General features: G+C 37.0%; 1 protein-coding gene across 1 annotated transcript in view; it reads right to left on the bottom strand.

Annotated features, from left to right (window-relative positions):
* Window positions 1-16,869, bottom strand: part of SWAP70 (switching B cell complex subunit SWAP70) — a 124,132-nt gene that overhangs the window by 38,785 nt on the left and 68,478 nt on the right. The window contains exons 4-7 of the mRNA XM_077113965.1: window positions 6,162-6,389; window positions 3,937-4,083; window positions 2,805-2,913; window positions 1,050-1,231 (exon numbers count right to left, since the gene is read on the bottom strand). Of these exons, the coding sequence (XP_076970080.1) occupies window positions 1,050-1,231; window positions 2,805-2,913; window positions 3,937-4,083; window positions 6,162-6,389 (666 nt within the window). The remainder of the gene's footprint in view (window positions 1-1,049; window positions 1,232-2,804; window positions 2,914-3,936; window positions 4,084-6,161; window positions 6,390-16,869) is intronic.

The following is a 16,869-nucleotide window of genomic DNA, read 5'->3' as shown; positions in this document are numbered from 1 at the left end:
TGACTGACAAGGCAAGGGCCCCCACCCTTTTAACACCCACTTCTGAAATATGCAGTGGAGGGAAAAAGCAATGATCATATACTGCTGAGGCTCATGCTAGCCTATTAAGGGAGTTTTTAAAAGGAAATGTATTGCATCAAAATGAGGCAAGATACAAGAGTGATTCAGCAGGGAAGGACGATAAGAACTGAGGAGGTGTTTTCAGAAAGTAGGTGTGCTAGATGGTAACCACAGTTACTAGGACTGTATGCCCATGTGGTTCCCAAGATTATAAAAGTATAAAAAATCCTACTCAGAGATAGTACAGCACACAGTGTGGCATTTCCATGGGTTTTCTCTAATCAAAAAGGTGGGGCTTTAGATTATCATTTACTGAGCAACCCTGACATCCCAGGGCAAAGATATTGCAAAGAAGGATGCGAAAGGGTCTTTGAGCTTGTGGTTACTGGGTGCTCATGGATTCAAGGTAGACAGCCTCAACCTGGAAGTGACCATGTCACCAGAACTGTGACATAACCAAAGAACAAGGTTTCCCAAGGAACATCAACCGTCTTATACAGTCTATGGTTACTTGACCTCCTCATTTTGAGATGCATGGAGAACCTGACCCAGATTGTATTTTTAATTCCAAAAAGTAAGTAAAACCCACAAATCTACCATAAGAGTCTTCCAAGGTACTTATAAGTAAATACAGGAGCTATGGGGGAAAAAACTTTAAAAAGCCACAGATCTTGGCCAGGTCATCAAGGATAAAATTTCCCATCTTTCCCTGACAAAATCAAACTGCTCATTATTCTAACAATATGCCTTGTTGGTCAATGAAATGTTATTGTTGCCCTGAGACCCTAACATTTTTAGGGCTAGGAAAGCCAGGGTGTCTCACTCAATGATCTGAATATACTTCCTAAGAACACAGTTCACCAAAAACATCTCCCTAACACTGCATTAAGCTAATCTTGGTAAGACTAAAGATCATAAATAAAGTAGCTGCGGCTTCTGCAGTGAAATGGAGATCCAGGCCCCCACCCCAGCCCGGAGCCCATTCCCACCTTCCTCACAGTCTCCAGCTCCTGCTGCTTGTTCTCATTGGCAGCCTGGAGCTCCTTCATCTGTCGCTCCAGCTCCTCCTGCTCAGCCAGGAGCTTCTTCCGGAGTTCTTTCCGACGCTGCCGGGCTTCTTTGTGGGGAGGGGGGCTGCCCAGCTTCAACAGATGAATAGTAGAATGAATGGCTATAAAAGGTATAGGAGAAAAATGGGAAATACTCTTTATTCTTTGTAAGTCTAATATGCAAATGTCACAGCGGGAAGAAGATATGCAAATGGCACAGTGGGAAGAAAACCACTGGAAGAAGACTCGGCATGGATTGTGATTCTGCCTGAGAAGTGGCGTGACCCTGTGCAAACCACACAGCACTGGCTTCCTTATCTCTAAAATGAGAGAGATGATCTATAACGTCTCTTCCAACTCAAAATTTCATAACTGTGTATCTGTGCTTGATAGGTACTGATTGAGGAATACTGCACAACTTTTAAGAATTTATGACAACACTTTCAATCCCATCTCTATCCTTCTCAAAAGGCCAAATAAGAATAAGACAAAGTAAGGGCTGAGATTAAATCTAATTTGCTACCTGTTGTGTTTAGTCTGCCCCTAGTCTGTACCTTATGAAACACACACACACATATATATAACCCCTTTCTAAAATGATAATAGTAGCTACCATTTACTGAATACTTGCTATATGTGCCCTTCACATGCATTATCTAATTTTTACATCAAATATGAATTTTCTTTTCTAATTGCTTTAATTATCTAAATTTAACTTTGAATAATTCTACTGCTCAATTTCAAAAAGCAAGAAAAGACATATAGGAAAAGCCTCCCTCCTACCTCTCCTATCCCCCAAACTGCTGTAATAATAACAGTTTCTTGTCCATCTTTCCTGAGATATTTTAAGCATATATACGTAAATATGTATATACATCCTTCACCTTCTTTTGACACATTTGGTGGCATAACACATTCTTTTGATCCTAGCTTTTTTCATTTAATTTATCTCAGACTTTTCCACATCAGTACATGCAGAGCTTCCCCATTAATTGCATAGTAATCCATTTTATAGCTATACCATAATTTATTCAACCATTCCCAATTAATAGATGTTTAGATTGCTTGCAATTCTTTCTAGCACAAGCATTGCTTTAGTGATTTATGTTATTTTGAAAGAGTGCAAATATACCTGTTATCTAATGTGTAATCCTTGCCACCCTGAGTGGTAGGTATTATTACTATTCTCAATTCACAGAAGAGGAAAGCAGCTACAGAATTAATGATGCAATTCAAGTAGGGGGTATAATGGAATTCTCTGTAAAGGTTTTGCATTATTTTTGTAACTGCCCCTTAAGTTTGAAATTATCTCAAAATACAAAGTTTTTTTTTTTAAAAAAAGAAGAAAAGTGATTGCGTAATTCCTCTTCTGTTTTACGTTTTACCAAAAACCCAAGATAGCAACTTTAAAATTCTTCACAGTCCTTAGAGAGGGAAATTCCATACTTTTTAAATAGAAAGAGTAAATAAAACCTAAAATTTCCAGTTTATAATTTTCATCTAAGTTCATTAAGCAAATGAAATTATAAAAAAAAATGGTAACTCATCTTAATTTTGTTTTTTCCCAACTTCTACATCATACCCAGAAACAACCAGACAATGAAAAAAGAATGTATTAATATCTTCAGTGGGATTAAAAAATAGACAGTCAGAGCTCTCAAGTTAAATCACGACAAATAATAAAAACTACCTTACCCTGAATCCACTCCTGCTTCTTCTTTTTATCTGAGGCACTGATTTCAAAGGTCTTATCAAAACATTTTATTAGAAACAGGCATTTCTTTCCATCTTTATCAGGCAAGGACTAAAACAGAAAGCAAAATTAGTTCTTTAAAACTATATGCTACATCTGGAGTAGGAGAGCTCAAAGGGACATGGTGCTTTAGGCTCTCCTCCGTGCAACGACTCTCGCACCTGAGCACATCTCTCACAGGGACCCCCAGGTTTACCCATGGAGTTGTCACAAGAAGTACTGACCCTATTGGATACTGAGGATTCTAAGCCAGGGTGACTCCCATACCTGCTCAATGTGGCTCTCCTTTCCTTACACTTGCGCTGTCGCTGCTGGCAAGCTGTGGTTCCTGCCTCATACCCTTACGAAGAGACAGGATAGCCTATGGCACTCTTGCAATTCTCCACGCTAAACTGAACCCAAGGAAACCCCTCAGTGGGCACTGCATACCTCTGTTCATTAACATATCTATAACATATCTATACCATTTCATTCATCACAATACATTTATCAGTGAGATTTTAGGTATTTTAAATGTTTTTTGACACATATAGACATGGTGATAGTTCAGTTATAAAAGTTCAAAAATTTTTCTTCCTGAGGACTTCACTCCTTCACAAAATAAATAGCTGTGAATAAAGTATCCTGAAAATCACCCAAAGTATTCGAAGGTAATACATCTTCTTTTGTCTTATTAATTGTATTCAAAGTGTCCCAGATTTTCTGGTATGTTCATGATTCCAAACACTATTTTACTGAACAGTTTTTTTTTTTTTTTTGCTTTATTTTCTTTTTTTTATGTCTCCACTTTATTCAATAAATGATTCATTAAATCTACAAATAAATAAGATTTAATCCCTATACTTTGTCCAAACATACAAAACCAAAAATAAATTCACATTTGAAGAAGATTTTGGCAGCTATACTGAATTTTGGTTCAGAAACTATGGTTACTGTATGCCTTGCTTATTTGGGAAATGTAAAATTTGGGATTATTTTAATGCTCTCGAGCCTTAGAACAAAGATCAGAAACAACTTCAGCAGCAGGGGGCAGCACCAGCTAACCCAGGAAAAGAATCAACAATAGATTCTTACCTCTACACAGCAATTTTCATCCAAAAGAATGTCTCCTTTCTTATCTTTCATATCCTCACTCACATAATAAGAAATTATGTTCGGTTTTAGCACAAACCAACGTTCAGTCCAGTTTTTTCGTCTATGGCCTTTTTTCATCATGTAACCCTATTAAAGATTAAATTTTATGTAAATGGTTTTATCCTCTTATGTATAAGAGCTGATATCTCTTCCTTGATATTCTTATCTTTTCTATTATTTAATATATGGCCACAAAATGTGTACATATCAATGGTCCTTGTGCTTTGTGGATCATTAACTCGTTGAGGATCTATGAAGGCCAGGGGTACTATACCCAGTTAAATTCATGCAAACACTTGCAGAAAAAGTTTTCATACAATTTCAGACACAACCCCAAAAATAAGAACCCCTGACGTTAACAGTATTGTGGGTTTTTTTTAAGTACTTATCTTTTAGAGATAGCTATTGAAATATTTACAGTTGAAATATCTGGGGTTTGCTTCAAAATAATACAAGAGAGGCAAAAGTAGGTATGGTAGGTTTAGCCACGTATTGGTAGTTGTTGAAGCTGGGTGATGAATTTATAAGAGTTCATTATACTATCCTGTCTACGTTTGTGTATACTCAAAACTTTCCATAATAAAAATTTTAGGAAAAGAACCCCTAACAGTGATTCTCGGTAAATTAAAACCTCAATCAATGAAAATGCTCAAATGTCTCAACTTGGTCAAGAATATCTGCTCAACTAAATATTCAAGGACTTCCCCTCTGTTTCTGATGAGTAGAAAAAGTACTGGAAGAGCAGGAGTTAGGATCCTCCTGGCTTTTAAATGTGTCTTCTAATCTTATACTCACTAGCCCCGTGCTCTTTTCCACATACTAGTTTCAGAAGTAATTCAAATTTTTACTTCAGAAAAATTGCGCATTATTATAGGCCAAAATCCTTCAAGATTGTTTGAGAATAGCTGACATTTTAACATTAAATCTACGAGTATTGCTACCCTATGGCAAAAACTATATATATCTCATAAAATAGATTATTTTAACTTGGCTGTTAAGTTTCATTTGATTAACACTGAGTTCTAAGCAAATTACTTATTTGGTTTTCTAACCCTTGGAAATTTAGCAAAAGCTATCTCATACTGAAATTCATCTAGCCATATATCCTGCCATCCTGATGGCCTAGAAGTCCCCTTAGAATAGAGACCATTTCTCAAGCCTCTTTGTAGCATCAAAAAACCTATAGAAATTAAGTTCAATAAATGTCTATTGATGATCTCCAATAGGAAAAAGAAGCAAAGACAACAATATAACCTACTGAGCAAAGTTATTCAATATACTAATAAAAGAAGCTTGAAAGATCCACCAGAAAATATATATAAATTCTATTTAACAAATGTTAAGCTTTTCATATGTATATCAGTGCTATGGTGGGTGCTGAGAAACCAATGATAATAGCCTAATAAGACAAATGCAACTTTGTTATATAAAGGTATTTTTCCAAAAGGAAGGGTATTTTTGATTTTATAAAAATAATACATAATCATGTAGAAAGTCCAAAGAGAAATAAAGAAAACAAAATTCACCAAAATCCCACAATCCAGAAGTAACCGCTGTTAAATTTTTGGAAAGCACTGTTCCAGACAGCTCTACTCATATGCATCATATTTTATGATAGGAATTGCAAGATACCTGCTGTTTAACAACTTTTTTTTTTTCATGGGAAATGTTACATATCAGGGAGTATGGCTTTACACATGGCATGAAGGTATTTTGAAAATAGTTTGGAAATGTGGTATTTAAATAGTTCTTTTAAAATAGTAGCTTCCCAGTTCTTAACTGTACTTCAAAAATGCACCAGTAGGCGGTGCAAGGGTAGTTCAGTGGTAGAATTCTGGCCTGTCACGTGGGAGACCCCAGTTGGATTCTAGGCCTATGTACGTCCCCAAAAAACAAACAAACAAACAAAACAAAAATTCAACAAATGGTGCTGCAATAACAGGATACTCATATGGGAAAAAAAGAATGAAATGTGACCCCTGCCATACAGCATACAAAAAAAAAGGCACCAGTAATTCCTTAAAATTAGAAGCCTAATATAGGACCTGGAGAATAAGAAACTTTATTCCTGTCTTAAAAATATGTAAAAGTGTAAGTAACTTATAGTCATCTTTGTGATGAAAAATTTTATTTATTTCAAGCATGTCATGTTATAGGACTCTTACCTGTTTTAACACATCTAATATAAGTTCATTAAAGACTTCACTAATTGCCATTGATACCGTCTGCCGATCCATGCCTTTGCTAAATTGTCCATTTCCAATAAGCTCAATAAGTTCCCACACAGAAAGGCCATCTTTACTGTTATCAAAGCTGATTTTAAAATGGTCAAATTGTTCTTGCTGCCAACATCCTCCCATAGCTTCTGTAAGTTTCTTAAGCAGGTATTCAATCTACATAAAAAATATTAAAATCATTATTTCCTAGTAAAGAAAAAATAACTTTTTAACATAGATATGTTTCTATATTATTATAGTATAGTTAGGAAATATTCTTTTACAGTTCCAAAAGGAGAGGGGTATTAATAAAATGCCACTGGCTCTCTATGGACCTAAAGGAATCAAAAACTGATTCAAAACCTGAACCAAAAACCCTCTAACAGTATAGCACATTTGTATAGAGAGCTAATAAAGCAAGCTGTACATACACTACCCACATAAGCCAATTAATCTGATCTGATTATTCTCTGTTATATAAATATTTCAACATATCAGAACATTAACCTGACTGTACTACAAACACTAATTAAATAAATATCTCAAATTAGTAAGTATGTACAAGTTAGTCCCATATATATATATATAGTCCCCATGCATATCAGTTATTTAAAAACCATGCTGCTTACTCCCATTAGAACAGATAGTGCTGTAAATGAAGACTGAGTTCCCTGCTGAGCCAGAAAAGCTTACTAAATTCTGACTCATCATACCTTTGTACAGAAAAAATTAGAAAATACTGCTATTGATATAATAACAATCAAATAAACCAGTGAAATAGTAGTACTGAATGAGAAACCAATCTCTTATCTTCTGAAAAACCTATGTATACTATAGAGCTCTCAAACTCAACGTGTCCAAAAATGAACTAATCATCTCTACCTTTCAAATGCTTCTCGCGCCCCATCCCCCATTATTGACTTCAGCTGGGAGAAATGCCATTCAGTCACTCCTGCCAGGTTCCTTGTTTCACACCCCCTCACAGCACACCAGTCACAAAACCCTATTGTGTTTTTTTTTTACATGGGCAGGCACCAGGAATCGAACCCGGGTCCTCTGGCATGGCAGGCGAGCGTTCTTGCCTGCTGAGCCACCATGGCCCGCCCAACCCTATTGTTTTTACTTCCCTTGATAAGTATTTTTCACACTGTGGGTTATGACCCACTATGAAATCAGCTTAGTGGGTAGTAACCAGCATTTTTTTAATGGAATGAAAAATATTTTGGTCCATCCACAATAAAGACAAGTATCGTTTGTGAAAAGTTTGCTATCGGTGTGTGTGTGTCTATGTGTACTGGGTTGTGATATAAGATGTATAGCTTCCTATGGGTTGCACTCCAAACAGAATGAAATACACTGCTTTTCCACTTCTTGCGTTCCGTGATGGGAAAAGCATTTCTGCTGAACAAGGGAGGGTAGGATCATCAGAAGTTATGTCCTATGTAGATAAACCCAGAGAAGTTGATAAGCTTTTGAATAGCAGCCTGGACTCAGAACCAACCACAAGTAAACTTGTTTATTCTGTGGCCACCGACTGAAGCTGAAGCTAGGTGAAGCCACTCTGTTTTATTTACATGGACTTGGTTCTGCACCTCTGAATAGTGATACACACTTTTAGATACCTTAATGCCCAAGATTTGGTATATAATCACCAAGCTGATAAACTATTTATTTTAAAGTATCACTTGGTACTTTGTTTGTAAATTGCTTTGTTTTGTTTAATCAGATATTGTGGCATCTAAAGCACCTTTTGTCTCTCTCAATAACCATATACTCTTGCAAAGCTTTAAAATGTTACTCAAATGCATAAGTACACAAGATTTAATGGACATTATTGGCATATCTTTAAATTGGATTCAAAAGGCCATTTTTTTCCAACTGCAACAATCTGGATTTCTTTTTTTTACACATATGCCTATTAACCCCAGTTTAGCTTTTGCGTGTTAATCTGTTTTATTTGATGCTCTCTGATGGCATTGAGTCTAAATTCCATGGACTAATGTTTAGAATTCCTGAAGCTTGCTCTGTTCCAGTTACTGTTATTAAATAAAATTTTTCACTTGGCTTATTTTTAAAACTGGGAACAAAAAGTGCCTGTATCTTGTAAAATTTCATTTGTCCCTCTTGATTCAGAGAAGTTCATTCAAGCTCAATAGGAAAGGCAAAGTGTGTATTAGTGCTCGTTGTCTGATAAAGCTCCACTCCATGGACACAGAAAGAAGGAGGATGGGAGGCAGTCAGCCCCATCCACTCAGTTGTACTAGTTTCAAAAAATCCTGGTTTATTTGTTATTTTTCGAACCATACTATGTAGTAAAATAAATATAATGAATGTTGAAAAAAAGGAGCATGGTGGGCCACGGTGGCTCAGCAGGCAAGAATGTTTGCCTGCCATGCCAGAGGACCTGGGTTCGATTCCCGGTGCCTGCCCATGTTAAAAAAAAAAAAATCAACAAATGGTGCTACAATAGCAGGATATTCACATGGAAAATAATGAAATGTGACCCCGCCATATAGCATACAAAAAAAAAAAAAAAAGGAGCATGAAAAACTCTATCCCAGACAGTTCTCAAATAGGTGCCTTCCTTCTCCATCTGCCTTCACTCAGACCTCCTAGCTGGTATTCCTGCCTTCGAGGCTCGCCCTCAGATATATATCCTGCCAGAAAGATTTTTCTAAAGCAAAAACCTGAGTATGCCACTCCCCTTCCCTGGCTCCCTATCACCTCAAAGATAATGGCCAAACTCCTCTGCATCCTTTGGTGATCACACCCTCGCCTACCTTCTCTAACATGTCTGCCTATACGCCCCACCTAAAATTTCACACTCCACCAAAACCACCCACACCGCAGATCATGGGTCAGCCAGCCTTTTCTGCAAAAGCCTAGAGAGTAAATATTTTAGACTTTGCATACTCTCTCTCTCTCTCTCTTTAAAAATATGAAAACAATTCTTAATGCATGGGTCACACAAAAACAGGCCATGAGCTAGATTTGGTCAGAAGACCTTAGTTTGCCAAGGCTTGTCGTTGATTAGAAGTATTTTACCCACTTAGCATACTTTTTTCATGTTTCATATGCCTCTCTTTATGCTGTCCTCTTTGTCTGGAATACCTTTCCCAATTCTCTATCCAATTAACTAGTATTTGTTCAAGTCCTACATTCTCTAGGATCTTGCTACTCAGGTGAGATATGTGAACCAGTAGCATCAGCATCACCTGGCAGCTTGTTAAAAATGAAGAATCTCAGACCCCACCACGAACCCAAAAATCAGCATCTGCATTGTCATAAGAACCCCAGCCAGGTCTTTCCATACGCACATGAAAGTTTCAGAAGCACTGCTCCAGCAAAACTGCTCTGACCAACCCTAATCCAAGTCAAGTGTTCCTTTTCTATGTCACCGCACTTAACATACTGTATTGAAATGATTTTTTTACTTATTTGCTTCCCTAACATTCTCTGAGTTCCTTGCGGAAGGAACCATATTCCACTTGTCTTTGAATCTCCAGCACTCAGCATGGTACCTGGAACACAGCAGAGCTCAATTAGTGTCTGCTAAACTGAAATGAACTAAGCTAATGTCTTGGCCCTGCTTAACTTTCTTAATCTTCAATTTTCTCATTTAGGAAATGGGCATAATAATTCTCATCATGGAGAATTATTATGGTGATAAAAGGAAACAAATACAGAGCATTTTTCACAGTGCTTAGCACATACTAGATACTCCATCAAAGTTACTTCACTTCTACACTATGTGGAATATTATCCCACCATTTAAAATTACATTTAAGAAAGTATTTATGAAATGACATAAAGTGAATAAAAATACAAAATCTAATATACCTATGACTTCAACTGGATAAAGATTATATAAATATTTTGACAAACACTAGAGGAAAACACAGAATCAGTAAGCTTAATTTGTTATAAAGAGGTCCTGCAGTTAATTTTTTTCTCTTCTTTGCATTTCCACCAATTTGGTTTTAATGCTGTTTGTGAAATAACATATTTTAACAGAAAAAAGAATGCCAACAATGGGAAAATCATTCTGCAAAGAAATGCATGGTCACAAAACATCTCAGGCTCAAAAAACAGCAAAATTTCTACTGATCTAATTCAATGGGATTTTGTAAGCTCCTCTAGGGTGGAGACTATCTACCCTAACATTTGTTCAACAAATGTTTACTTATTGGAGTAAAACATAGTTAAGTCTATCATTTCTCTTTATGAAGATATATCATTAGTTCTGTTAAGCTTACCAGATATTATTAGCAATTTTCTTAGCTCTTAAATAGAAGCTACAAGGACAGACAGAGGAAGAGAGAAAAGGAAATGATAAGAAAAGAGAAAAAGGGAAGAGGGACAGAGAGAAGAGAACATTTAAAAAAGGGGGGGGGGGGGGGGAAGAGTAAAGTCAGAAGAGATAAAAGAGAGACAAGGAAGCAGAGTGCCAAAAGAGACATATAATTGTCTAGGGTAAAACAGCAGTGGCATCAGCATGTACAGAAGTTCCATCTCTGTAAGGCAGCAAAAAGAAGAGCCCAGGCTGCCTGGGCCCTTGGGGTAAAGGTAGCACAAGCAAAACTAGAAGTTTTAACAGTAAGGTCAAATGAAGCATATATGTGCAGCCATATGTGTGTATAAGAGGACTAAAAGTGGCTGTGACAGATTGGCAATTTTTACTACAAATCAGGAAACTTTTAGTCTTAGTTCTTCTTTGTCTAGCACAATGAATGAACTCAAGCCCCTCATACTCAAAGTCACTCCAACTTCAGTTCCCTCTTATATAGTAGATGTTCTTTTCCAATGCTGGTAACTCAGAAAGTGCCTGTAAGTAACAAACTCATTCTAGAGGCAGCTTCCCAGTCATCCTGTACCTCTCTCTAAAGGGGCCCTCCCAAGCCCTTCCAAATTCGTCATCAGCACCCAGCATCTACTCAGCATTCCCAGTGATTGTACGAGACAACTAATCCACCTTCATTTCCTGCTGACTTTAAACACAATCATATACTTATCATAACTTATCATTACAAACTTAAGGACCTTTTGATACATTATATTGGGTCAAGGAGATACAAATACCATTCTCTACTATTCAATTATACTAAATAATAAATCACGTGCTACCGTGTTAGTCTCAAGTGGCCTGCATCAGTTCTAAGAGCTCATTCAGTTTCAGGAAGCAGCTTACTTCCTCCTTCCAAGCAAGTTTCACCAAAAATAACAAAGAATAAACTTTCAAGTTGCATGTGATTTTCAAAGCTTCCAGCACTAAAATCTATTTTTTTAAAAAAATCCTTTCTCTGTCACCACCAAAAGCGGCATTTATTGGCTTATCAACAATTCAAGCTTCATTTCATTTAGGGTCTCTTAAAACTACTTCAGATTTGATTTTTAATTACATCAAGGCAATTCTTCCAAATAAGCCCACAAAAGACACATCCTGTTTTGTTCTTGACTGTGGGAAATGAATACTAATGTGAAAGCTATACTTTACAGACACGCATTTCCAGGAATATTATTTGACAAATATTACAGAACCATCTCAAATGGGGAAATGCTGTTTCTCAACTTCTATGTGGTAGAAACACCTTAATCTCATCATGTAAGTCACTTAAACATTTATTTAACATTCTTGACATTAATTTCTGAGTAATGGAAGACTGATTCAAAAGCAAACATTATTTATACCACATATATTATTTACACAACTGGCACTTTACTTGTATCTTACATAATATTAATAGAAGCTGCAGAAAAAAACTCTTTAAAAAAACAACATAGGGCGGGCAATGGTGGCATAGTGGCAGAGTTCTCGCCTGTTATGCCAGAGACCCAGGTTCGATTCCTGCTGCCAGACCATATCAAAAAAACAAAAAACAAAAAAACTTAGATTTAAAAAAAATGCAAATTATCATTATAGTATAGGTGGATTATTGGAAACATAAGAATTACTTTAAATTTATAAAATCTAAGAACAGTCAATAAGATTGCAAATTAAATCCAGATATATGCTTATGATTAACTTATTTTTAAATAAATCTGTTTTCATATCAAATTTTATTAAAATCTGTACATCTAGAATTAGTTCAAAATAAATTTTTTTTAAATGTTATTAAAATATTTAGGAAGGAAGCACAGTCTAATAGAAAATGACCACCGTAAGAAATATTATGACATGTTTTCTATATTATAGAACAACCTTCAATTTATAGTACTTGGTCAAAGGCCAGGAGATGTGCTAAGAGTTCAATAAGTATGAGGCTAAAAATAAAAATGACCATTTTTTTAAACCTCAGGATGAAGTTTCACCATCCAAACAATGCAATTTTACTTAAATCTGTTTCAAATGATCCCTTCTTTTCTCACACAAGCATTCTGGTCACACAGAAATAATCTATAAAACTAACTCCAATTCTTTTTCTAACCAGAAGAAATGCTGAGGGTGTTAAGGACTTCAAGTATGGAGTAAATCCAAACAATGACAATGTAAGGTATGCTGCCTGTCTATACCAAGTCAAAGAGATTGCTTCCTTCTCAAATGAGATTAACTTCTTTTCAAAAAGAACCAAGCCATTCCCGTCTCCCTACAAAGATGAAGATAAGCATGCTGCTGAGGAGTCCTGGAGGGACTTAGGGCAGCAGAAAAGACAGGAGTCAAGGGACACATCACGTCTCATGTGGATCCCAGTTCTTCAGGCCACCTGGAGCAGAACTCTTGAGTTTCTTAGGCAGAACAGTCAGGAAGCTGCTGCCAACTGGCACCCTTCACAGCCTGTGGCTCAGAGATGATCTAAGGTCAATGACAAGCTCTCCACATCAAGCAAGTGCTGCCGGAGGTAATAAGGTAAGTCTCCTTATTCACTCATTTCTAATTCTGAAATTGAAACAAGGTCCCTTTCAAAAATACCATGAATATTTTAGTGATGGAAAGAACCAAAACTTTAAGGGTAAGAGATCCATGTTCCTTCGTTTCCCAGTCGGGAAACGTGCCAAAAAAAAAAAAAAGAGGTCCACACTCCTCCCCCACCCCATTTCTAAGAAAAAATAATAATAAATGTGGAACATGGAATGTAACTATGAAATGTCTTTAAAAACAGTGCTGGAGATTTTACTTCACATAATCCTACCAAGTAGCTGCTAGGTTAAAAAAAAATACCACGGGTATATCTTTTCTACACCTACTGACACATTCCATTTCCTTCTACGTCTCTCTACTAACTAAACAAATGTCTTGGCAAAAAATTCCACAGGAAGTTTTTTCATTTCCCCTATAACATACATGCACAATTACGTCACTATTTTACCAAGAAACTACTCCCACCACTAGAGTGACCCTACCCTCTCCTTGATCACCAATGACCACCCAATTGTTAAATCCAAAGGCAATTTCTCCCTTACTACCCTCTAATATGTTAGCAGCATCTAATGCCAGTAATTGCTTTTCAGTTTCCTAACTCTTTTTTGGTGCCCATGACGGAACACTCTCCTGGCTCTCCTCCTACCTCACAAACTGTTCATTCTATCCAGCTTCCTTTACCAAATCTACCTCCTTCTCCTGCTGCCAAAATAGTCCCCAAGGTTCTGGTTTCAGCCACCATTTCTCCCACTAGTTTTTGTTTCTATAACCTGCCCTTGTGGCTTTCCCATCTCTCTCTCCAGCCCTGGCCTCAACACAATCTCTAGATGTGTGACTACAGTGCAGTTGCACAAGAATGTTTTTACTTAAAATAGCCAAATATACTAATCCCATCATTAAATATCATATTCCCAATTTGCTGTCATTCATTCATACACACACACACACATACCAAATAGCAAGTACTTAAATGGGACAGACACTATTTCACATACATCAACTTTTTTAATCTTCACAAGAATCCAATGAAAAAAAATAGCTATTATTTCCATTTTAAATCTAGGAAAACCCAAACAGAGAGATTAAATAATTTGTCCCAGGTCACATAGCTAATAAGTGGTAGAGTTAGAATTCAAACAGGACAGGCTGATTGCAAAGACCATACTGCATGACTTCCCAGTCACCCACATCGAAAACTTTGTAAACTACCATCCAGGAACTATGCGCTTGGTCTTTGACCTCTATGTCTCTCCCATTTGCCTTCTTTTCTATTCTCACTGGCACTACTGTACTTTGGTCCTCAATACCATATACCTTCTCAACTTCCCATTCCCATTTCTCCATATTTTATCTATCCACCCATACGCTCTTGCTCAAAAATCATCAATAGCTCACAGCTCTCCACTCTCAACAGGATAAAGTCAAAACTCTTTCCAGATAAGTACAGATTTGTCATATGATCCAGCAATCCCATTACTAGGTATATACTCAGAACTATAAACAGGGAGATAAACAGACATTTGCACACCAATGTTCACAGCAGCATTATCCACAATTGCCAAAAGATTGACACAACTCCATGAATCCATCAAGTGATAGATGGATTTTAAAATGTGGCATATGCATAATGATGGAATATTATTCAACTGTAAGAAGGGATGAAATCCAGAGGTATATGAACCTTGAGGGCATTATATTGAGTGAAACAAGCCAGACACAAAAGGACAAATATTGTATGGTCTCACTAATATGAACAAATTATAAAGAGGAAACTCGTGGAATTAAAATCTAGTGTACAGGGTGCACGGGTGGTTCAGTGGTAGAATGCTCGCCTTCCATGTGGGAGACCAGGGTTAGATTCCCAGACTATGCACCCGCCCCCCCCCACACACCAAAAAAAATCTAGCGTATAGGTTACCAGAAGGTAGTATAAGGGTAGAGAATGGGGAGCTGATGCTTAATTTGTACAGAATCTTAATCAGGTTGATTGTAAATGTTCGGAAATGGATAGTGATGATGGTAGCACATTATTGTGCTACCATCAACAATGAATCAAGGGTGTGATTGTGGTTGCAAGGGGAAGATTAAGTCATGTATGTCACTAGGAGGAAAGCTAGAGGATAAAAACATGGGACAGTATAACATAGTGAACCCTGCTGTGGATGATGACTGTGGTTAATAGTACAAATGTAAGAATGTTCTTCCATGAACTAGAACAAATGTACATAACTATTACAAGGTATTAATAGTAAGGTGGTATATAGGAAAAAATATAACGAATGCAAACTATGGAATACAGTTAACAGTATATTGCAATATTCTTTCATCAGCTGTAACAAAGGAACCATACCAATGCTGAGTATCATTGATAGAGGGGCATAAGAGGTATGGGATTTTTCTTTTTGGAGCAAAGAACATGTTCTCAAATTGATTGTGGTGATGAATGCACAACTCTGTGATTATACAGAGCGTCACTGATTGTACACTTTGGATGAATGGTATGGTATTTGAATAAAATTGTTTCAAAAACAAAAATAAACCCAAAACCTCCTTCCAGCCTCATCTACCACCACTCTTCTTTGCAGATATCAAATTCCAGTTAGAATGGACATACGTCATTCTTTTTGATGGTCAGTATCTAACCCCCTTCTTACATCTAGGGAATGTAGAAGAATGTTCAACATGCAAATACTCCCTTTCCAAGCTTCACCTTCAGCTAGAGCACAGTGCCTGACCAGGACCATACCAATTCGATGCACCATCCCCTGACTATGAACTGGGAGACAGGAACCATGGAGAACTCTCCCTCGGTGCCAAGAACAGTTGCAGGAAGATTTTAATTTCTGGGCAACACCCAGTGTCTGGGGCCAGAAGTGTTCCACACACCAACCCTCAGTGGCAGCAATATTTTCCACATGGTTCCTCACTGGAATGACCAATATTGTTCCAGGCTGCACAGCCTCTACACCTGGTTTTTCAGCCATGTTGGTGATTCTGTGAGTTATTCAACATCCTTTTTAAAAACTTCTTTTGGCTTAAATCAACTAGTTTGGCTGTTTCTAACTAAGTATCTTAAAAGGTAATCCAGTAAAACTGGATGACACTCCTCTCAGAATAGGCCCTTTGCCCTCCTATAACCTTGCCCACTATTTCCTCCACCTACAATTCTCCTCTACCTTTTACTTTAGTCAAAATCCTTTCCATCCTTTAAGGCCCACTTTAATGCGACTTCCTCCATAAACACAATAGCTGACACTTGATGGATGCTTACTAAGGAACAGGCACTCTTCTCATTTAATCTTCGCAACAACATTTTGAGGTAGATACTAGCATTAGCCCTATTTTACAGTTCAAGAAACTATGGCACAAACATTTTAAGTAAATTGCCCAAGGTCACACAGCTACTTAATAGTGATGGAGTGAGAATGCGAATCCAGGAAATCTGACTCCAGAGCCAATACTATTAACCAGAATCATCAAATTACCACCCATTTGCTAAATCCAGCCCGCCAGCCCAGTTGGAAAAAAATCAAAAGAATAATTTTTTTTTTATCATCCATGGAAATTATATGAAATTCACATTTCAACATTCATAAATAAAAATTTGACTGAAACACAGCCCTATACTGTCTGTGGCTACGTTCACACGACAACAGCAAAGTTATGTAGTAAAAAAATTAAAGGACCTGTAAAGTCTCAAATATTTATTATCTGACCCTTTATCACAAAAGTTTAAGACTGCTCTTAACCACTAGATTGTGCTGTCTCTCCCTTGCCAGATTCCTTATCTCCCCCAAACTG

This window comes from Tamandua tetradactyla, chromosome 8 (genome assembly GCF_023851605.1).
Source record: "Tamandua tetradactyla isolate mTamTet1 chromosome 8, mTamTet1.pri, whole genome shotgun sequence".
In the NCBI taxonomy this organism is placed as follows: domain Eukaryota; kingdom Metazoa; phylum Chordata; class Mammalia; order Pilosa; family Myrmecophagidae; genus Tamandua; species Tamandua tetradactyla.
The sequence above is the reverse complement of the archived record's forward strand: the minus strand, read 5'-3'. Positions and strand labels throughout refer to the sequence as shown.